This window comes from Antechinus flavipes, chromosome 2 (assembly GCF_016432865.1).
Source record: "Antechinus flavipes isolate AdamAnt ecotype Samford, QLD, Australia chromosome 2, AdamAnt_v2, whole genome shotgun sequence".
Taxonomy (NCBI): Eukaryota; Metazoa; Chordata; class Mammalia; order Dasyuromorphia; family Dasyuridae; genus Antechinus; species Antechinus flavipes.
This window is the reverse complement of record NC_067399.1, coordinates 142,859,135-142,881,494: the sequence shown is the minus strand read 5'-3', so window position 1 is coordinate 142,881,494 and position 22,360 is coordinate 142,859,135. Positions and strand designations below refer to the sequence as shown.

The window sequence follows — 22,360 nt, the reverse complement described above, 5'->3', positions numbered from 1 at the left end:
TGGATAAGTTCACTTATCTTGGCAGTATTCTTTTCAGGGATGTCCATAGAGATGAGGAGGTTGATGCACTCATTGCCAGGGCTAGCCCAGTGTTTGGAAAGCTCCAAAGGAAAACATAGGAGAGAAGAGTTATTAGGCTGCCTACCAAACTGAAGGTCTACAAAGCCATTGTGCTAACCTCACTGTTATATAGGTAAAACTTGGACAATATACCAGAACCATTCCAGAAAACTGAATTCTCTTATGAAGACTCTGAAGATCACCTGGAAAGATAATATACTAGATACTTAGATCCTTTCTTGAGCTGAACTACCAAGCATTCAAACTCTACTGCAGAAAGTGCAATTCCAAAGGGCTAGCCATATTTGTCTAAATGCCAAGCAACGTTTGCCTAAAAGACTTTTATGGATGGAGAACTCACACAAAATTAAATGTTCACATGGAGGTTAGAAGAAATGATATAAAGACACTTTCTTTTTTTAGTTTCTTTTTTTATAATAGTTTTTTTATTTTTCAAAATATTTGCAAAGATAATTTTCAACATTCATCCTTGTTAAAACCTTGTGTTAAAAATTTTTCTCTCTCTCTCCCTCCTTCCCCCTCCCTTAGACAGCCAATAATCCAATAAAGATTAAATGTATACAATTCTTCTGAACGTAATAAAGCCACTTTCAAGAACTTTGGAATCAATTGTGAGTCATAGGAGATACTGGCACAGAGTAGTCTACCATGGCTTGATTGCATCAAAGAAAGTACTCAAGGGGCAGCTAGGCAGTGCAGTGGATAGAGCACCAGCCCTGAAGTCAGGAAGACCTGAGTTCAAATCTGTCCTCAGACACTTAACACTTCCTAGCTGTGTCACCCTGGGCAAGTCACTTAACCCCAATTGCCTCATCAAAACAATAATAATAATAATAATATATGAGCAAAGCAGAATTTCAATAGTTAAAAAAAAAGAAAAAATAGGAGATCCACAGATTTAGAAACATACCTACCTATTCCAAATGTTAAATGAACTATTTGTGCCTGATCTGTGATAGAGTCTTTGACTTGTATTGATCTGATCAGCCACAGTGGGGATATACTGTATACTGACCCCAATATAGTGATATCATTTCAGTCCTCTTCAATTATGAGGGGCAATAACCAACTACATATTGTAATGTTCTTTGGTTTTCCTGGGGGTCTCTGGGGTAGACTTCTTTTCAGCAGATAAATCACTACAAGCACAGCTAGGTGTTAAAGTCCAAATCCTTTATGATATCCTTGCATGGGGCTGGGCAGCTTTCTTAGAGGCCTTCCAGAATCTTGATTTAAGTGAAGAAGCTAAGGAGGCCAGGCCAGCCACCACAAGGCTGATGAAGATGGAAATGAATTTCTCTCTTCTGTGAGTTCCAGGGCTTGTGCTTCAGCCTCCGGCCACCACAAAGGGTGGATGATGGAATGAATCTTTCTCTGCCTCCTTTGGCTGAGTTTGTCTCAGTTTATATGCTCTACACTGAGTATAAACCAATCATTAGGAAACCATTATTTGTTGTAAGAGTAAATCAATTATACTGAACTTTTAGAGAAGTATTAACCACTACACTAAACTAGACAATCATTGTCTTTGTCAATTCCACTGACTTAACATCTTGGAAGAATCCTTGTTTCAAAGTTCTGGCCCATAACAAGGTATCAATGTGCATTTATGTTATTTCAGTTTCAATAGTACTGAAGACTGGTTACCCTGGAACATCAAGGAAATCATCCTTGTTATTTTAAAGCACTGATGCTTGTACTTATACTGTATAGTTACAGGTTTGGGATTTGCCCCAACTGGATCTTTGCAAAGGACTGCAAAAACTTTCAACTCAGGGGAATTTAATCCAACTCCCAAAACCCATTGGTATGATATTCTCTCTGCATTGATGGAGAGTAATGCCTCCCCATCTCTCTGAAAAGCAGGAAAGATAAGGAGAGAGAAGAGCTCTAGTCTCTTGAGAATTCTTGAATCTTGATTCTCTAGGTCCCTTGGGTTTTCTTCAGGCTCTACAGACTAAAGGTAATTCTGTGTCCCAATTTTGAGGGAGAAGATGGATGATGGACCCCATTTTATGTTGTGGAAAGGAGAAGAACACTTTGGGAAGATGTTAGAGGAGCTGGTAATCTCTATCTAATTTCTCCCCCCAGCTTGCTATACTAAAAACCCAGGAAATTTCCCCTTGGATAAGATTGGGGATCCTCTCTTAAGATGATTTACTTCCTTCCCAATGTGAGAATTCATTCACTCTGTATTGTCTGTATTGGTGTGTGTGTATATATATATATACATATACATATATATATATACATATATAATTTCTCTGATTTCTATTTTCTTGTTAACTTGGATGAATGGTTTCATTGCTATTGACAAAAACAAACACATGAATGAATAAATAAAATGTCCCTCACCCGAATATAAGTTTCTTGAGGGCTCTAGTTTTTCTAATTTTTATCTAGATTTTTCCTGCATGGCAAATAGTATATTTTTAATGAAACAAGATGTAAGTCTAGAAGAAGAAGCAAGAAAGAATTGCTTCCTGGTACTTTTTTGGGTCAGTCTCCTTTAGAATATTCTATTAAATCGTTCCTATTTAAGGTTTTTGATCAGGGAGTTGTGCTTCTGAAGGAATTAAATTTGACAGATTGGATGTAAGGGAATCAGAAAACTTTGACAATAATTCCAGAAGAGGCAATAAAGAGAAGTGGCAAGGATGAGAACCGAGTCTGGAAAGGATAGGATTTGATTGAAAGTTGTGAAAAAGAGGATGTGAAGGGAAAAAAAGGCATCTGTGACTCAAAGATTTCCTGGCCTTTGGTTGCTAAGGCCACTTTACATTGTGCCATGATCCTTCATAACCCGATATAAATGTTCCCACTAGAATCCATTTATGATATTCTAGAAGACCAAAGGAATCATAGGATCGAAGATCACAGACTCTCAAGAAGTCCATGGATAAATTTCAGTGTTGCAAACATAAAAAAATAAACAAAAAATAAATGAATGAATGAATGAATAAATGACGACCCATGCTTTCCACTAATCTCTAGCTGAAATTTGGCGTTTTCCTTCAAGTATGTTTAACCAGAGCATCGAAAGCCAACACATTCCTTATATACCACAAACATATCTTGTAAGCACAAATATTTTGCGGCTGCAAGTCACTTTGGACCGAGAATCTCCAACCTAACAAATTCTAAAATTCTAAAAAAAAAAAAAAGCCCAACAAAAACTAAAAAATCAACTAACTTTTCTGAAAGCAAACTCCTGTTGTGCAACCTAGGGAATTTCCACAGAACCCCTCCTCCATCGGTGTTGAGGACCGAGGAGTCTTAGCTCCTTCTTGGATCCCGCCTACTTGGGGGCGTGGTTCGTGTTGGACTTGATGTTGAGACCAAACGCGCACTACAAACTGAACATTTTTTTCCTTGCTCTACAGAGGAGAAAGATCTCCTGCTTGACGCTTCTGAGACAAGTGCGGCGCGAGCTGCTTTCCCTTTCACAAATAGGGCGCAGGCTCACTTGACTGAATCGAACGTGGTCTTCCTTACTCGAGAAAGTAGAAAGTTCTTCCTTGCGCTTCTGAGGCTAGTGAGGCGCAGGCTACTCTGACTTACACAGGTGGAGCGTAAGCTGCTCATCTGAACAGAACCGAACGTGATCTTCCTTAAGCGATGGAGGACTAAGGTCCTCCAGGAACGCGTTTCTGAGACTAGTGAGACGCACTGCTCGGCCAAACACGTGTGGGGGCAGGCGGCCCATTTGGACAGAACCGAACTCGGTCGGATTGAGCGTCACCGCAAACCCCTGGGAAACTTTCATCCCGGGGGGATGTGCCGCTCTAGGAGGACGGCGGGTCCGGTCCCTTGGAAGGATCTCACTTATGTGTTCCTGAGCTTGGTGAGTCAGCTTTCTTCCCTTCCTTAGGCAGGGCTCGAGTGCGCGGCGGAAAAGGATCACCTCTGTTCCTAAGAACTTCGGCTGGGTGGAGGGAGGTGTCGGGCTAGCGGGGAAATGCCCGGAATTGCTTTCCTTTCTCCTCTGCGCATCTCCCCTGGCCATTGTCCCCATTCTTCCATCCGGACAAGTCCAGGCAAAACGCTCTCTTCAGAGGAGACCGGTGGTCCTGGCAGCTTTTGTGGGAAGAGGAGGGTCGCCACTCGCATGACTCCAAGTGGAGTAGGGGAGAAGCCTTCGTGGCTTCGCGGAAAAAGCATTGAGTTTGGAGACCCATCTGGGCTCAGTTTCTCCACTTTTAAAATGAAAGGATAGTCCCTTACATCCCATTACACCGGTCCCACACCTATGATCCTCCAGTGAAAGGGGTGCTCTGCTCTGCAGAATCGAGAGCAAGTGTTTCCTTTAAGAGACTTTCGAGGGAGGAAACAGTTCTGCGATTTCCAGCTGAAATTTCAAAACATCTTGACTCATTCTGGTACTTTTTCTCCTTTCCTTTCTCCCTTCCTCTCCCCCCTTCCTTTCCCCCCTCCTCCTCCTTCCCCCCCCCCTTCCACTCTCTGCCTATTCACGCATGCCTAGAACTTTTCGTTTATAAACTGGTGTAAGATTTACATTATTTCTGTTCTGCATAACAATGAGTCATTGGGTGGAGAAAAATGTGACTTCTAAACCGCAAAATGACGGTGTTTTCTACTCCTAGTGCTGAATGAAACACTTATTATGCCAGGGGAGAGATAAGGTGTTAGACTTAGTGTCAGCAAGATCTGGATTTCAATCATGTTCCCTGATACTTTATAACTGTGTGACTTTAGGTAATTACTGAGCCACAATTTCCTCTGGTAAACGGGGAGAGTAATTCCTATACCTTCTTAAAGCAGTGTTTTTTGTTGTTTTACTGGAACTTCGGTTTCTGAGCAAGTTTTATTTAAAATTGTTTAAAATTTTATAAACACATTTCTGAGGAAATTTCCTTTATCTTTGCAGATTAGCACCTCAGGAAAAATTTTTTTCTTATTAAAGCTTTTTATTTTCAAAACATATGCATGGATAATTTTTCAACAATGACCCTTGCAAAACCTTGTGTTCCAAATTTTCCCCTTTCCCTCCACCCCTTCCCCTAGATGACAAGTAATCCAATATATGTTAAACATGTTAAAATATGTTAAATACAACGTATGTACACATATTTATACAATTATGCTGCACAAGAAAAATCAGATCAAAAAGGAAAAAATGAAAAAGAAAACAAAATTCAAGCAAACAACAAAAAGTGAAAATGCTATCTATGATGGGATCCACAATCCTCCCTCTTGAGTTCTCACAATCCTCTCTCTAGAGCACTTCAGGAATTAATCAACCAATAGGCTTTTATTAAGTACTTACTTACTGCCAGGCCCTGTGCAAAACCTTGGGGATACATAGAAAGGCAAAATTGCCCTCCCTACCCTCAAGAAGCCCACATTCTAAGAGGGGAGACAATGTAAATAATTATGTACAAATGAGATATTTATGTGTATTTTTACATAAAAGACATATTATGAAGGAAATCTCAGGAGGAGGGCAGGTAGGTAATACAGTAGAATAGAATGTCAGGTCTGGAGTCAGAAGGACCAAAATGCAAATCTGGTCACTTACTAGCCATGTGATCCTGGTTAAGTCACTAAACTCTGTTTGCCTCAGTTTTCTTATGTGTATATAAATTGGTGAAGGAAATGGCAAATCACTCCAGGATTTTTTTTTCCCAAGAAAATCCCAAATGGGATTATACAGTTTCAGACACAACTGCAAATGGATAAACAATTAACAGAACATCTCAGAAGGAAAAAAAAAAAAAAAAAAAAAAAAAAAAAGCTCTAGCAGCAGCAGGATTGGGAAAGACATTCTCTAGGAAAGGAAAATTGACTTCTCTTTCAGGAAGCTACAAACTGGAGACAAAATCCATTTGGTTCAAGTGAGGCACAGACAGGTTAAAGGTAGATCATTAGGAGATGTTATATTCCAGGAATGGCAATTAGGACTGTGTGAAAGTGAGTAAAGTGTTTTAAGAATAATAGAAAGGTAAAAAAGGACCAGATTGTGGAAGAGCTTTCAATCCCCAATAGAAGATTTAATATTTTATTCTGTATATGAACGGTAGCTATTAAAGTAACTTGGTGACAAAATGGACAAGTCCCTTACCTCTGCTTTAGTTTCCTCAACTATAAAATAAGGATAATAATAGCATCCATCTCCTAGGTTGTTGTAAGTATCAAATGAATGAATATTTGTAAAGTGAGGTGCTTGGCAAATTGTAGGCATTAAATAAATGCTCCCCTTTCCCCTGACATGGTCATACCTGCACGTGAGGAAAATCACTGATAGTTGAGTGGAGAATAGATAGAATGAGGAAAGATTTGAAGTAGACATATCTATTAGAAGTTTGTTATTGTAGTCCCAGGAAGAGGTGAGAAGGATCTGAACTGGGATAGTGGCTGTGTGAGTGGAGAGAATGGGATGTATGTTGGTACAAAGGGAGAACAGGATTTTGGATAAGCGAGGGTGTGGACAAGCTGGGAGGATAGTGTAGCTCTTTCTCTGGAGATGGATAGCATCTTTTTTCATAGCTCCTTTGTAGTTGATTTGAATTTTTATAATGCTCAGAATGGCAGCACTGTTACTATATAGAACATTCTTTTGGTTCTGCTCATTTCATTATTTCATGCAAGTTTTTTCATTTCTTCTAAAATTGATCTGCTCATCATTTTTTACAGCGTGGTAGTATTCTATCACCATCACATACCACAACTTGTTTAGCCATTCCCAAATTAATGGGCATTTCCTCCATTTCCGGCCCACAAGGAGAGCTGCTATAAATATTTTAGAACATACAGCTGGGAATGAGGTTGGAGAATGCCAGGTGGATTAGGGACAGACTAGAAGGGGAACATGCATGGGGTGGGAGAAATAGCTTCAGTTTTGGAGTTAAAGCTTCATCCTTCACCCTTTTCTACCTGTTTTTGATTTTTAACTAAGCCATTTATTAGGTACTTCCTATGGATAAGACACCAACATCCTACCTTATATAGTTTATACTATGCTGGGAGAGGAAAGAAATGATGTTGCATCTGCTTATAAGATAAGTAAATATAAAGTAATTTTAGGAAAGGGTGAGCATTAACAGCTGATGATATGGGAAATCTTCATGCTTGAGGCTTTACTTAAACCTAGAAAGAGAAAGTCTAAGCCTCAGAGATGAGAAGGGAGTACTTTCCAATTACTTCAGCTTTCTAAACTTACTTCCTTCTCTATAATGGGCATAATGACAACATTGAGGTAATGGAATAGTTGTTTTTCTGGGGTTTTTTGCTCTGAATAAATTCGTACAAATTTTTCAATTTTTTTTGAAACCGTCCTTTTCCTCATCTTTGACAACACAATAATTCTATTACATTCATATACTGCAGTTTGTTCAACCATTTGCTAATCAAGCAGTCCCTTAGTTTCTATTTTTGTTGTTGTTGTTGCCACAAAAAGAGCTGCTATAAATATTTTGTAAGTTAGGATTTCTTCCTTTTTTTCTTTTATCTTATTGGGAATATAGATCCAGCAGTGATAGTAAATTCAAACATTACACACTGTTTAGCATCTTTTTGCACATAATTCAAAAGTACTTTCTAGAATAATTGGGCTTATTCAGTTTTACCAATATGCCCATTTTCTTGAAACCCCTCCAACATTTGTCATTTTTTCCCTGATCAATTAAATGATCAATCATGATTCCAGAGGAATCCTTCCAGATTGACAGATATAGAATAAGAAAAACAAAAATAAGTTTAAAAATTATTTTAAGAAATAAATTTTTTGATATGACCAATGTGATGATATATTTTGCTTGATTATACTTATGTAATATATTGCTCTTTCTTCTCTATCTCTCCGTTTCCTTTCTCTCACACCTTCTATTTACTCTGTCTTGTTATAAGCTCCACTCTTATACATCTTATACCTTACCCCAGAAGCCTCCTCATCCTGGAAATTTGCTCTATCCCAGACTTTTCACACTCTCATCCTGTGGACTCTTCTGACTGGCTAGTTTCTCCCAGAATCTCCATGTTAAGGACAATGCCCAACTCAAAAAATGTCTGTGATCCTTTCTAGCCTCTATTCCTGACTTTCTGGATTTTCTGTATGATTCCCCCATGGGACACCTTCTTCCAGCTTTCCTTTTTCAGAAAAGCTTTCCTTTCCTTCAATGTGCAGTCTTTCCTTATTGGACTATAAACTTTTAAGGCAAAGATTAAGTTTTTTTCTGCTTCCATTTGTATTTCAGATAGTTGGCACAGAACATCATACATAATAAAACTTAATAAATGCTTATTGACTTGGTTTGTCTTTCATCTTTCCTTCATCCTTCCCTCCCCCCTTCTTTCCTTTCTTCTTTCTTTTCATCCCTCTCTCTCCCTCCCTTCTTCCTTCCCTCCTTCTTTCCTTCCCTCCCTCCTTCTTTCCTTCCTTTCCTCCCTCTCTCCCTCTCTTCCTTTTATAATTTTTCATTTTGATGAAATTTTGTTTGTATGAGACCTTTATTAAGAATCAACTATATACAAAGCACCATTCTAAGTACCAAAAATCTGTACATACCTTACCCTCCAGGAGAATGGGAATGGGAATAAGGAGTGGATAAATACATTGATCATTATGACAAAGGCATGGCATAAAGTAGAAACCAAAGTCTTTTGAGAAATCTTAGGAAGGATGTATTACTTTCATTTACAGGAGGGGCTTCAAAAGGTCTGTGTTCATCTGAGTTGAGTCTTGAAGCCCCCCAGAGGTTGACAGCTTTCAGAAATGAGCAGTAAGAGAGAGTCTGTACTTCTTGGGCTTCAAGACCACCAAAGACCCTCCCAGTTCCAGGAGTCAGAAGCACTAGAGATTTGACATTGGTGGAGACTTAGAAGCCAGAAATAGAGAGGGGTTGTGTCAGAAACCACTATCAGAGATTTGAAGCTGAGGTATAGAGCATAATTTGGATATTCACAATCCATCTTAGTATGATAATAAAGAGCAGGTCCTCAGTGTTAGAGTTCCCCACCCAAGAAGATCAACATTCAATTTACTGATCTTGTTCACATTTCCTGTAGTAGTACTGGAAAATTGATCACTAGAGATTTATTGACCTAGACGCCTTCCTCCATCTCTCTGCTTGCCTTAACTTTTTGTTTCACTAAATGAGAAAGAAGGGACATATTCCTCCAGTTTTCTTATATTTTATCCTCAATCATGCATTCTTCATACTATTCTTTGCTTTTTTTTTTTTTTTTTTTTTTTTGCTATTCTTTGAACAAGTCACTCCATCTACTGATTATGGGCATTTTCATTAATGGTTTCCCAGCTTGGAATACATTTCCTCTGCATCTCTGCCTTCTGCTCCTTCAGCTTCCTTCACTTGCAGCTGAAATCTCACCTTCTACAGTGGGATTGGGGATCCCAATCCTTCTGAATTCTGGTGCCTCATTCTGTTGATTCATCCCATATATAGCTTGATTTTTTTTTTTTTTTGTATTTTTTAAAATAACTTTTTGTTGACAGAATCCATGCCAGGGTAATTTTTTACAATATTATCCCTTGCACTCACTTCTGTTATGATTTTTCCCTTCCCTCCTTCCACCCCCTCCCCCAGATGGCAAGCAGTCCTATACATGTTAAATAGGTTACAGTATATCCTAGATATAATATATATATGTGTGCAGAACTGAACAGTTCTCTTGTTGCACAGGAAGAATTGGATTCAGAAGATATAAATAACCTGGGAAGAAAAACAAAAATGCAAGCAGTTTACATTCATTTCCCAGTGTTCTTTCTTTGGGTGTAGCTGCTTCTGTCCATCTTTGATCAATTGAAACTGAGTTTGGTCTCTTTGTCAAAGAAATCTACTTCCATCAGAATACATCCTCATACAGTATCATTATTATTATTTTTTTAATTTTATTTAATAATAACTTTGTATTGACAGAATCCATGCCAGGATAATTTTTACACAGCATTATCCCTTGCAATCACTTATGTTTCGTTTTTTCCCCTCCCTCCCTCCTCCCCCCCCCCCCCCCCCCAAGATGGCAAGCAGTCCCATATATGTTAAATATGTTGCAGTATATCCTAGATACAATACATATTTGCAGAACCGAACAGTTCTCCGCTGCACAGGGAGAATTGGACTCAGAAGGTAAAAATAACTCGGGAAGAAAATCAAAAATCAAATAGTTCACATTCATTTCCCAGTATTCCTTCTTTGGGTGTAGCTGTTTCTGTCCATCATTTATCCAATGAAACTCAGTTAAGTCTCTTTGTCAGAGAAATCCACTTCCATCAGAATATATCCTCATACAATATCGTTGTCAAAGTGTATAATGATCTCCTGGTTCTGCTCATCTCACTTAGCATCAGTCCATGTAGGTCTCTCCAAGCCTCTCTGTATTCATCCTGCTGGTCATTCCTTACAGAGCAATAATATTCCATAACATTCATATACCACAATTTACCCAGCCATTCTCCAATTGATGGGCATCCATTCATTTTCCAGTTTCTAGCCACTACAAACAGGGCTGCTACAAACATTTTGGCACATACAGGTCCCTTTCCCTTTTTTAGTATCTCTTTGGGGTATAAGCCCAATAGAAACACTGCTGGATCAAAGGGTATGCATAGTTTGATAACTTTTGGGGCATAATTCAGATTGCTCTCCAGAATGGCTGGATTCGTTCACAACTCCACCAACAATGCATTAGTGTCCCAGTTTTCCCACATCCCCTCCAACATTCATCATTATTTTTTCCTGTCATCTTAGCCAATCTGACAGGTGTGTAGTGATATCTCAGAGTTGTCTTAATTTGCATTTCTCTGATCAATAGTGATTTGGAACACTCTTTCATGTGAGTGGTAATAGTTTCAATTTCTTCATCTGAAAATTGTCTGTTCATATCCTTTGACCATTTATCAATTGGAGAATGGCTTGATTTTTTATAAATTTGAGTCAGTTCTCTATATATTTTGGAAATGAGGCCTTTATCAGAATCTTTAATATACAGTATCATTATTAAAGTATATAATGACCTCCTGGTTCTGCTCATTTCACTTAGCATCAGTTCATGTAAGTCTCGCCAGTCCTCTCTGTATTCATCCTGCTGGTCATTCCTTACAGAACAATAATATTCCATAACGTTCATATACCACAATTTACTCAACCATTCTCCAATTGATGGGCACCCATTCATTTTCCAGCTTCTAGCCACTACAAACAGGGCTGCCACAAACATTTTGGCACATACAGGTCCCTTTCCCTTCTTTAGTATCTCTTTGGGGTATAAGCCCAGTGGAAACACTGCTGGATCATCTCCCTCTCTCCCTCTCTTCTTCCCTCTCTCCCTCTCTTCCTCCCTTTCTTCTTTTCTCCCTTTCTCCCTCCCTCTTTGCCTCCCTCCCTCCTTCCCTTCCTTCCTTTCTTCCTTTCTGCCTTTTTCCCTCCTTTTTTTCCTTCTTTCCTTTTAGTGAATGGAGGGAAATAGGAGAAAGAAGGAAAAATAGGATGTTTGAAAATGGAAAAAAATTTAAATGTTGATAATAATCCTTGCACACATTTAAAAACCATTGCATAAATAACATTGAGAAAAGAGAACTATATATAGGATAAATTGAAAGTATAAATGTAAAGTAAGTTTTATTTTATTTTTTATAAATTCTAAACCTATAGTAGAAATGAATAAAAAAGCTTTTATTTAGTATCTACTCTGTAACAGTACTGTGCTAAGTGCCATAAAGATAGTTCCTTCCCTCAAGGAGCTTACTGTTTAATAGAGGGAGGCATCACATATGCAAAGTGATCCAGAGGAAAGTTTATTTTGGTTTGCAAAGTTATAGGAATGGTGAGTGAAGCCACAAGGAACAGAGTTATCTTGGTTAAAATTTTGGAACTAGAATGTCAAGAGGAGGAAGGAGGGAAGGAAAAGAGGGCAGAGTGGTTAGAGAAGAATTAACCATGAAATGAGGCGAAATGAATGTGTCATTAGCCTAGGCTTATAAGTAGTAAAATAATAAGGTAACCACCAGTCAGTATATAGGGTTCCTGAGTAGGAGGTCTAGGTTTAAGGGCTTGGTTTCTGGGGTTTATGGTCTGTAAACTTGGGAGATGGTTATTTGATGTCCTAGAGGTTCTTTCTCCTTACTCTTTCTTGAAATGATTGTTTTGTTTTTTATATAACTAGCAGTGATGTACCATAGATGGTAGAGTGCATCGTGGTCAAAGCAAATGGACAGACCTTCTTCTGCTCTGTTCATCTGATATGATGATTGTGCTGAATCTTAGGAAGCTTCACTTAGGAAGAGGTAGCATTTATAATTGAATGGAAGAGTCTAGGTAGGTTTTCTAGAAAGGGAAGCTGGGAATCCTTGGTTCTTGGATTGGAAGTGATAGAAGCTGGTGGAGGAATCAGTCACTCATATTTTGGAATCAGCTAGGTACCCAGCCCTGTATTAAGCACTCTAAGGAGTTTATGGTCTGTTTGATCAAACCATTACAATTGGAGTTGAGTGAAAAGTAAGAATATTGATCAACACATGATCCATTTAGAAAGGAAGTACTTGAGCAATTCAAAGGAGGAAGAGGGTACTCTTGGATGGATTGGTTCAAGAATGGTGAAGGAGAAATATTGCAAAGAAGTGGGAGCTCTGGTTCATCTACTTCATTTTATAGAGAGCAGTAGAAGTTTAGAGAGATTAAATCAAGTGCCCACTTAGTTATAACACTGAAGAAGAAACTAGAATCTAGACCTAAGTATCTATTATACACTTGATATATGAATTAGGGCTCCTAACTAAATGGAAATAAGATAACAGGATAAAGGGAAGGTGGTCATTGTAGCCATGAAAATGTCTTATAGTTATATAATCCCATAATGGATTTTCTTTGCTGAAATCTGTGAAATGGATAGTACTTGTATGATTGTCATTTAAAACAAAATAAAACAAAAAAATGTAGTATAGTGCAGTGCTTCTTGAACTTTTTCCACTCGCAACCCTTTTTCATCCAAGAAATGTATATGTGATTCTGGGTATATAGTATATAAAATAGATTTACAAATCAAACATTTACTGATAATAAATCATAATTTCATTACCCCCACATTCAGTTATGAGACCTTCCATGGGATGACAAATTACAGTTTAAGAAGCTGGGATCTAGCAGAAAGAATACTGACTCTGGATTCAGAAGAGTTGAGTTCAAATACTGCCTTATGTGAATTTGTGTAAGTCACATAATCTCTTTGGTTCTCAGTTCCCAACTTCTGTAAAATGAGGAAGGTTGAATTCTATGGTTCCTTCCAGCCCTAGATCCATACAGAAGATCACTAGCAACTCAGAGCTCTAGCAAAATACCTGAGGCTACAGGTATGGAAGCAGAGATATAGCTAGAGATAGGTGAATAGAGAGAGAATTATAGACAGAGATAGATATGTAGATGGGAAAAAGGAAGGAAAAAGAAAGAAAGGAAGGAAGGAAAAAGAAAAGAAGGAAGGAAGGAAGGAAAAGGAAGAAAGGAAAGGAAAATGTATCTTGTTCTGGCTGGTCCCCTGACCACTCCTCCATCCTCCCCTTCCAGTCAATATAAGTAAGGTAGACAGTCTACAGTGGCAATAAATTGGCAGGAAGTAAGTTGCAAAGGGAAACTTTAATATTAATGTAAAAATTAGCACTTAATTAAAAGTCATGTAAAAAGTATTCCAAAGATCAAAAGAGCATGATTTACAAATTGTATTACATATTAACCAAAATTCACATTTTGTTAATATATGCTGAATCAGCAGAAGCTATCTAGAAGGCACTCTCAGGGGTCCTGGTCCTATGATGTATAAATCTCAGACATGTCTGCAGTAACCAGTAGAAGATCAAGTGATAATTTAGAGATAATGTGATTGTGGTAACTTAAAATTTTACTGATAACTTTGAAATAGTTTGAATATGAAAAATGAAATTACCCCAAGGTAGCACGGAGAAAGATTAGTCTGTCAGATTTCTGACCCATCCCACTCTGCCCAATATACCTTCATTTTTGCTGGGCCCAACACTCCCAGCTCTAACCCATGGTTACATGAGTGATGCTCTCTGCTTCTCCCCCTCCCCATCCTCAGCCCATTCCCTGCCCCCATCCTGTCAGTCTTTGTATCCCTCCTTCCTTTTCACTGTTTATTTCTGTACTATCTATGCCTGTTCACCCCTATATCTGTTCCTTATTAAAACGTGATTGCTGCTTCACTTCTTGCTGCCTTATGGTGTTTCCTGGTGTGTATCCAAAGAACTGAGCATACCTGCTCCATTTCAAATTTTATAAATTAATTATCAGTTATCTGTGGATATAGACGTAGACAGATACCTATAATGGAGACAGTATTCTATATGTAGTAGGAACTTTGCTAAATGGAAAAAATACACATATCTTACAGGGCAAATGAGATATCTGTAGAAGGCTTATTAGCATAGTGTTTGAAATACAGTAGATACTTAATAAGGGATTATTTCTTTCCTAATAGAAACAAATGAGTTGTTTCCTGTCTTCAAGAACTTAGATTGCATCTTCTGTGAGAAATCTTTCCAACAGAAAATTGAGGATAGGGAGATTACAGCAAGTATTTCTGATAAAGGTCTCATCTCAACTATATAAAGAACAAGTCTTGATAAATGGTCAGACAGGCAGTTTTTAGATGAAGAAATCAAAGCTATCTATGGTCATATAAAAAAAATCACTATTTATAAGAGAAAAATGTTTTCAGCAATATAGCTCCAAGGCCATCCCAAAGGACTCATGATGGAAAATGTTATCCATTTCCAGATAAAGAACTGATGTTGCATTTTCTCCATCTCTCTCTTTGTCTCTCTCTGTCTCTCTGAGTGTCTCTTTCTCTCTCTACCTTTCTCTGTCTCAATCTTTTATTCAAGTTTTCTTGCACAAAATAATATAGAAATGTTTTATTTGTTGCAACTGCATAAGCTGTATCGGATTACTTACTGTTTCAGAAAGGGTGGAGGGGAGGGAGAGAGAGAATTTGGAATTCAAAACTTAAAAAATAAGCAGGCAACAATTTAAAAAATGTTTATATATGGAATTAGAGAAAAAGAAAATATTATTTAAGACAAAAATAAATTTTAAAAGTCTTTCCTAGTCCCTTAATGCTACTGACTTTCTCTGCGAAATTATCTTCCATTTGTTGTCAATCAGTCATTTCCAACATCTCTCTGCCTCCATTTTGGAGTTTTCTTGGCAGAGATATTGGAGCGGGTTTCAGGCAAACAAGTTTAAGTGACTTGCCCAGCTACTAAGTGTCTGAGGATAGATTTGAACTCAGTAAAATAAATCTGACTTCAAGTCTAACACTCTATATGCTATAACACTTAGCTGCCCTGATCTTCCCTTTACCCTGCATATTATCTTGTTTGTACATAATTGTTTGTATGTTATCTCCCCCATGAGAATGTGAGCTCCTTGAAAGCTGGGGCTGGTTTTTGCCTTTCTCGGTATGCCCAACACCTAGCACTTGCTGGGCACATAGTATGCTTACTGATTTGGGGGAAGATAAAATAAAAAAAAGGAGCTGAAAAGGAGAAGCAATATATATAGCGCTATACCACTACATATGGGCAGCATGGTTGCCATTGTTCTGGGTAAGGTAACAGGGAAAGCTCTCCTATTAAAACTCAAGTCTTCAAAGTCAATGTCTTAAATATCTTGTGTGGGGGGCTTTGGAGAATACCTGAGTGGGGGTGGAGCTTTGGTTCTGGGCAAGAGAAATTGAAAGCTTACCTCTTAAGAGCCCATGGTGGATCTAGGGAGCAGAGTTCAAGATGCAGTGCCTTCTCCAGAATAAATTAGTTTGTGTCAAAACAGGAATTTGAAATCTCTCTCCTTTATTCTGTTATCAGCTATCTACTTCAGGTTCCATAAGCAGCTTGCCTACATCAAGAGCACTGTTCTTCTGGCATATTAATCTGTTTTATCACTCTATTGGGAGGTGGAGATGGGGGATGTTATGGTAAAGAAACTACCGAAGCTAGGGCAAAGTGATTCCCCACCCCCCTTCACCCTACTCCTCTCTCCCTTATAAACTGAGAATAATCTGTTCTCAGCTACTACCCTATTCTCCTCCTCACCATGTTAGGAGGGCTGAGGGTTCTTAGGACCAGCCTTGATCATTTAACAAGCATACATTAAGACAGATTTAAGTGCTAGGCACTGAGGATACAAAAACAAAAAGCTTACATATTATCGGGGAATATAATACATACAGGGCAATAGTAATCACCATTATTTCTTTTTTCAATCTCATCTTCATTTTCAAATGTTCTGCTTTCATGTCATTTATATTGCTATGACATACTCCTAATACAGGGTTTTATTATGCCTAATCTATGAACTGTTCAAGGCTTCAGTCTTTCTTTTTCCAACTTTTGATGGAAAACCTTGGCAAGTTTTATCAGAGATATGTCTCTTGTGTATTGTCAGATTTTCTAGGATGAGGCAGAAGTGGCAAATGCTCATAGTCCTAGAAGTGACCCAGCAGTTGCAGAGATTTCGAGTTAGACGTAGGGCAGTAGTTTGTCACACCCTTTCCAATCGCAATTTATTGCTCTCTGAGCTGGGATAGAATGGGGGTAGGGTACTTTGTGCTTTGTGGCAGGACAGGTGGCGGGATTACAGCAATGGGCTAGCCCTTGATCCTGGTACATGGTTACAGTAATAGTCTGGGAGTCTGAGGTCCTACATGAAGTGGGCTGAGGCGACATTGGCTCCTCCTGTCCCAGATCCCAGTTTGTTTACTTTATCAAGTACTTTGAGTAAAAGTGTCCTGGAAAACCTCCCCTTGGGCTCCCTTGTGGGTAGGGCTTTGCCCTATATTACTGTTGGTTTATTTGTCTCACTTAACCTCCTTCCCCCAGAATGACCTTTGGGTTTATGGAAGGGCTGGCTACTAAAGGGCTGTTTCTAAGACTTCTTTTTGTTTTTTTTAAAGTCCCAAGGCAGCTCCCTGAAATTTCTGTGAAGGAAGTCAAGTAAGGGAGGTTAATGCTTGAAATTTAGAAACTTAGAATTTTGAAGAACAATCAAGCAATTTATCTAGCATCTCCTCTTAGCACCGTGGAAGACCAGGAAGGTTAGGGTTAGGGTTTTAGGTCTGCCACAGGGCCTGAATGCAAAAACAAACAAACAAAACAAAATAAAACCAAAAAAAACCTTTCTTCTATGGGAGACCTCCCATTACACTGAGGAACTGGGAACAAATAAAACCTTATTATACTAAACTGTGGCACATTCTCCTTAATCAAGGATCAGTAGCTGGAGCTGAGAGTGTCAAAGCCATGACTACAGAAGGATTCTGGAGTTTGGGCTTTGTTCCTCCCTGACTTTCTTTTATAACTCTATGAGTGTTTTTAGACCCTTCAAAGATGTTTCAATTAAGTGTTAAGAATTTTGACTCAAAAGAGTTCAATTTCTGCTCTGGGACTTTTGCATTTCCAGTTGAGTTTCGTTAAGATAGTGGGAAGAGTATTTTTTTAGTCTATTTTACAGATGGGACTTTACAGAAGCACCTGGAAGAGAGGCCAAATGACTGCTCATCTCTATAGCCATGACTTTCACCTTGACCAGTAGTTATTCCTAATTTAATTAACATTTAAGAAATTTGCATCACCCTTATACCTGACTTCTTCCACTACCATCAGTGTTCATAGAGGGTGTACCTGGTATTGCCAAAAATTTCTGTTTTGAGATAAATCAGTTAGAAAATGTTTGACCTCAATATAGCTCACTTTTAAAGTTTCTATTTTTAATGTAAAAATTAGCAATTAATTAAAAGTGAATTTAGTTAAGTTTTAGTTTGATGACCAAAAATAACATCCTTTATGGGAAAGAAATAAGCATTTATTCAGCACCTATTAAATACTATAAGCACTATATAATAGTATCTCATTTGAACCTCATAACAACTTTGGAAGGTAAGTGCCATATAATTTTCGTTTTATAGTGGAGGAAATTGAAGCAAAGATTAAGTGATTTAGCCAAGGTCATACAACTACTAAGTTTTTGAGATAGGATATGAACTCATGTTCTTCTGAATGCATTCTAATATTAATCTATCCATTGATCTACCCAATTGCCTCATGAGTCTCTTGTACAAAATGCCTGACCAGTGGTAATTCAGTCCCTGAATACTTTGAATTACAGGAAATGCCCTATCTTCCAAAGAAGCTCATTCTATTTTGATACCTCTGATTGTTAGAAAATGTTTCCTTATGTTAGGCTCAGACCTACTATTTCCTAAAAAGATACTCATAGTCCTAATTCTAACCTCTACAACCAAGCAGCTTAGATCTAATCCCTCTTCAAACCTTTGAAAACATCAATCATCACTCCGCTCTGACCTTTAAGTCTGCCACAGGGCCTGAACCTACATAGTTTCTTTATTCATTTCTCTAATTTGCCTTCCCCCAAATAGCTGGGGACCAGGACAGAATATACTGCAAGACTACAATTGTCTGTTCTAGATACAACCTTCTTAACTTAATGTTGCCCAATTTCCTTCTTTGTCACTAAAAATGTTTTTTTATTAAAAAAACCACAAGAAACACTACTGCCCCATTCTACCTCCCCCCCAAAAGTCAGATGCATTGTGGTTGTTCAGTCCTATTAGACTTCTTGGAAAAGATATTGGAGCAATTTCCCATTTCCTTCTCCTGCTCATTTTACAGTTGAGAAACTGAAGCAAACTTGAGTTAAATGGCTTTCCCAGGGTTACACAGCCAGTAAGTGTCTGAAGCTGAATTTAAACTCAGATCTTTCTGACTACAATTCTGGTCCTCTATGCACTGCACTATCTAGCTGCTCTCTTGTTCTCTGCCCCCTTCCCCAAAAATATATGGGGGTACAAGAAAAGTTGCAGAGACAATATACACAGGGAGGCTGACCTTTGGGTCTGTGTTTGCTGCTGCAATAATTTTTTTTTACTTAATAAGCATTTTGATTATTATTTTTTTAAAGTATCACCCCACCATTTCTGAAAGTAGTCTTCCTTTCCTTCTCAGATCTGCAAGCCATTCCTTTTAACAAAGAAGAAAAGGGATGGGAAGGGGAAGAAGTTAAACAAAACTAATTCACACATCAATCAAATTTAATGATATTATATATTTCACAGCCTCCATCTCTCCAAAGAAAGGGAAAAAAGTCAACATTTTCTTTACTTGGTTGCCAAGCTTGGTCATTCTAATTATACAGATTCAATTTATTTGTTTTGACTGTTTCTACTTCCTATGACATCAAGAAATTGATATCATTTGAAACAAAGTGAGTACAAAATGCCACATGTCCTAATTTGGAATCTAGCAATCTCCTTAATCTTCCTTCCTTCAACATGTACTCCAAATTTCTTGCCTCCTTTTCCCAGATGGTTTAGTATGATTATAACCGAAGGACATAAAACAGATTATTAATATTCATAAATATAGCATATACCTTCATTTATTCAAGAGGTATGTTCCCATAAAAGTCTTATCCTTAATTGCATTTTAAGCATACTCTTTAAAGAACCTTATAGTGAATCTCTTTGTACTTACAATAATTACTCTTTAAATTATCTTTTTTGTTTATTAGAATGTTTATATATTGAATTTTCTTAAAGTAGGGCATATCTGCACTTGGCTCATAACTCATCATGTGACATTCAATATATATATTCATGACCATCCATCCCTCTTAACCGTATCACCCTCTTTTCATTTTTATTTTTGTCTTTCAGAATTCCTATCTCCCTTCACAGTCCTAGCTCAGTGTCACCTAATTTGTAAAACTTGCCATGATTCATCCAGCTAAAAGTTTTCTTTCCCATTTCTGATTGTCCTAGAATTCTCTGTCTGGATGTCACTGTTGGTCCCCATTATTACTTATCCTATATCACACTATCAGTCCACATATTAGATGTCCTTCACTTCCCTAAACCCAGTAGAATATAAGATTTTTTGAGAAGCTTTTAATCTTTTTTTATCACTATTTATGGGTCCCTAGTAGCTATTTAATAAATGTTTGAAAAAAAATAGACTCAGAAAATGAATGCCCTGTATTCTGGAACTGTAAGAATTGATATCATCTGATTATATTAGATCTAGGCAGCTTGGTTCTAGAGGCTACAATTAGGACTATGAGAAACCTTTTAGGAAATAGTAACTCAGAACCTAACATAAGGAAACATTTTCTAACAATCAGAGGTATCAAAATAGAATGAGCTTCTTTGAAAGATAGGGCATTACACATATATTGTATCTAGGATATATTGTGCCATATTTAACATGTATAGGACTGCTTGCCATCTGGGAGAGGGGGTGGAGGGAGGGAGGGGAAAAATCGGAACAGAAATGAGTGCAAGGGATAATGTTGTAAAAAATTATCCTGGCATGGGTTCTGTCAATAAAAAGTTATTTAAAAAAAGAAAGATAGGGCATTTCCTGTAATTTAAAGTATTCAGGGACTAGATTACTACTGGTGGGACATTTTGTGGAAGAGGCTCATGAGGCAATTGGGTAGATCAGTGGATAGTTTGTAATAAATGGCTTTTATATGGTTTATTATAGTTTCAAAATCACATATGCATGTTCATACCTATCTGTATATGTTTATATCTGTAAATGTATTTTATATGTATTTATTTCTGCGTATGTCATAAAAGCCTTGTATTCTGTTAGGTATTACTAGTGTTATTATTCACATTCTTTCTCCCCCACCCCTTCACCACCCCCCTTTATAGATAGCTTAACAGTTAACGCCCATTCAGTGATTTAGACTATTCTGTGAAAGCCAAAGTTACTTTAGCTTCTCTGCTCCCAAGGAGTAAATTAACAAGTATGAACAAAGTTAGAGTAGCCCAATAGTGTTTGTTTAGTGCGTCAAGTTGTTAAAACATGTAAGTAACTGCTCCTTCAGAGGACTGGAAATGGACTGAGTGGTTGGGTAGTCATAGCCCTTGGGAAGAAGAATTCTACTCTATTAAAAGCAACTTGGATTAACTCCAAGATTCTCTTAGCATAAACTTTGTAGATAATCCCCATTCTTTGCCTTCCCTTTCCATCTTTATTTCTTCTTTCCCAGTACTGCTAATGTTGATCCAGAAATGACTTCTTACTCATACCAAGACTCTAGTCTCAATGAATGTGACATTTCTCTTAAATATTAAATCAGTCATTTATCTTGACATTAAAAAATAGCACACACAATGTACTTGTCTCTCACTTTGTCACTTCTACTAAATAATTCCAAAGTTATTTCATTATGTAAATCACAATTATATAAACAAATTTCATGTAATCGAAATATATTTATCTTATTCTGAATGGTCCGTTTGAAAGGCAATTCCTATGTTCTTTTCATTTGTTTATGATGTGACTTTTTATGTCTAGGTCATATATCCATTTGGGGCAAGATATTAATCTTGACTTTATTTCTGCAAGACTGCTCTCTAGTTCACCAAGATTTGCCAAGTTTTTGCCAAAGTTTGACTCTTTATTCTAAGAACTAGGGTTTGGGAGTATATCAAACACGATACTTGATTCAATTACTTCTATATGTTGTATATCTAGTTTGTTCCCTTAATCTTATAATCGGTATCAAATTGTTTTCATGATTACTACTTTATAATATAGTTTGAGATTGGATGCTGCTAGGTTCCCCCCCCCTCCCCTTTTTTTCATTGTTACCCTTGAGATTTTGGTCCTTTTGTTTTTCCAATTTGATTTTTTTCTTCCTAGCTCTTTAAAATATTCTCCAGGGATCTCAATTGGTATAACATTGAATAAGTAAATTAATTTAGGCAGATCTTCATGTTTATTATATCTATCAATGAGCAATTAATATTTTATCAGTTATTTAGTTCTATGTTTCTTTAAATAGTATTTTGTAGTTTTATATTTTTGGATTTGTTTTGGCAAATAGAATCCTAAATATCTTATTTATTCACTATCTCTTATCTCTTTCTTCTGGGTTTTGTTGCTTATATACAGGAATGCTGATAATATTCTAGAATTTTGCAGAAGTTATTGTTTCTATTATTTTTCTAGTTGATGTTGGGATTTTTAAAAGTATCATATCACCAAAAAGTGGTGACTTTGTCTTTTGTTTTCATTGTCTCTGCTTATTCCCTCATTTTATTTTTCTTATTTTATATTTAGCATTTGTAATATAGCAAAGAATAATGCTGAAAATGGACTTGCTAGCTTTACCCTTGATCTTAATGGAAAAACACTTTAATTTGTCACTATTACATATAATGACGGTTCTGGGTTTTATGATAAATACCATTTACTTTTGTTTTT

General features: G+C 37.3%; 1 protein-coding gene across 1 annotated transcript in view; it reads left to right on the top strand.

Moving 5' to 3' along the window:
• The first annotated feature begins 2,948 nt into the window (after positions 1–2,948).
• TNFRSF10B (TNF receptor superfamily member 10b) overlaps positions 2,949–22,360 on the top strand; it is a 43,979-nt gene continuing 24,567 nt past the window's right edge. Inside the window, exon 1 of the mRNA XM_051975722.1 lies at positions 2,949–3,925. Within this exon, the coding sequence (XP_051831682.1) occupies positions 3,857–3,925 (69 nt within the window). The 5' untranslated portion in view covers positions 2,949–3,856. The remainder of the gene's footprint in view (positions 3,926–22,360) is intronic.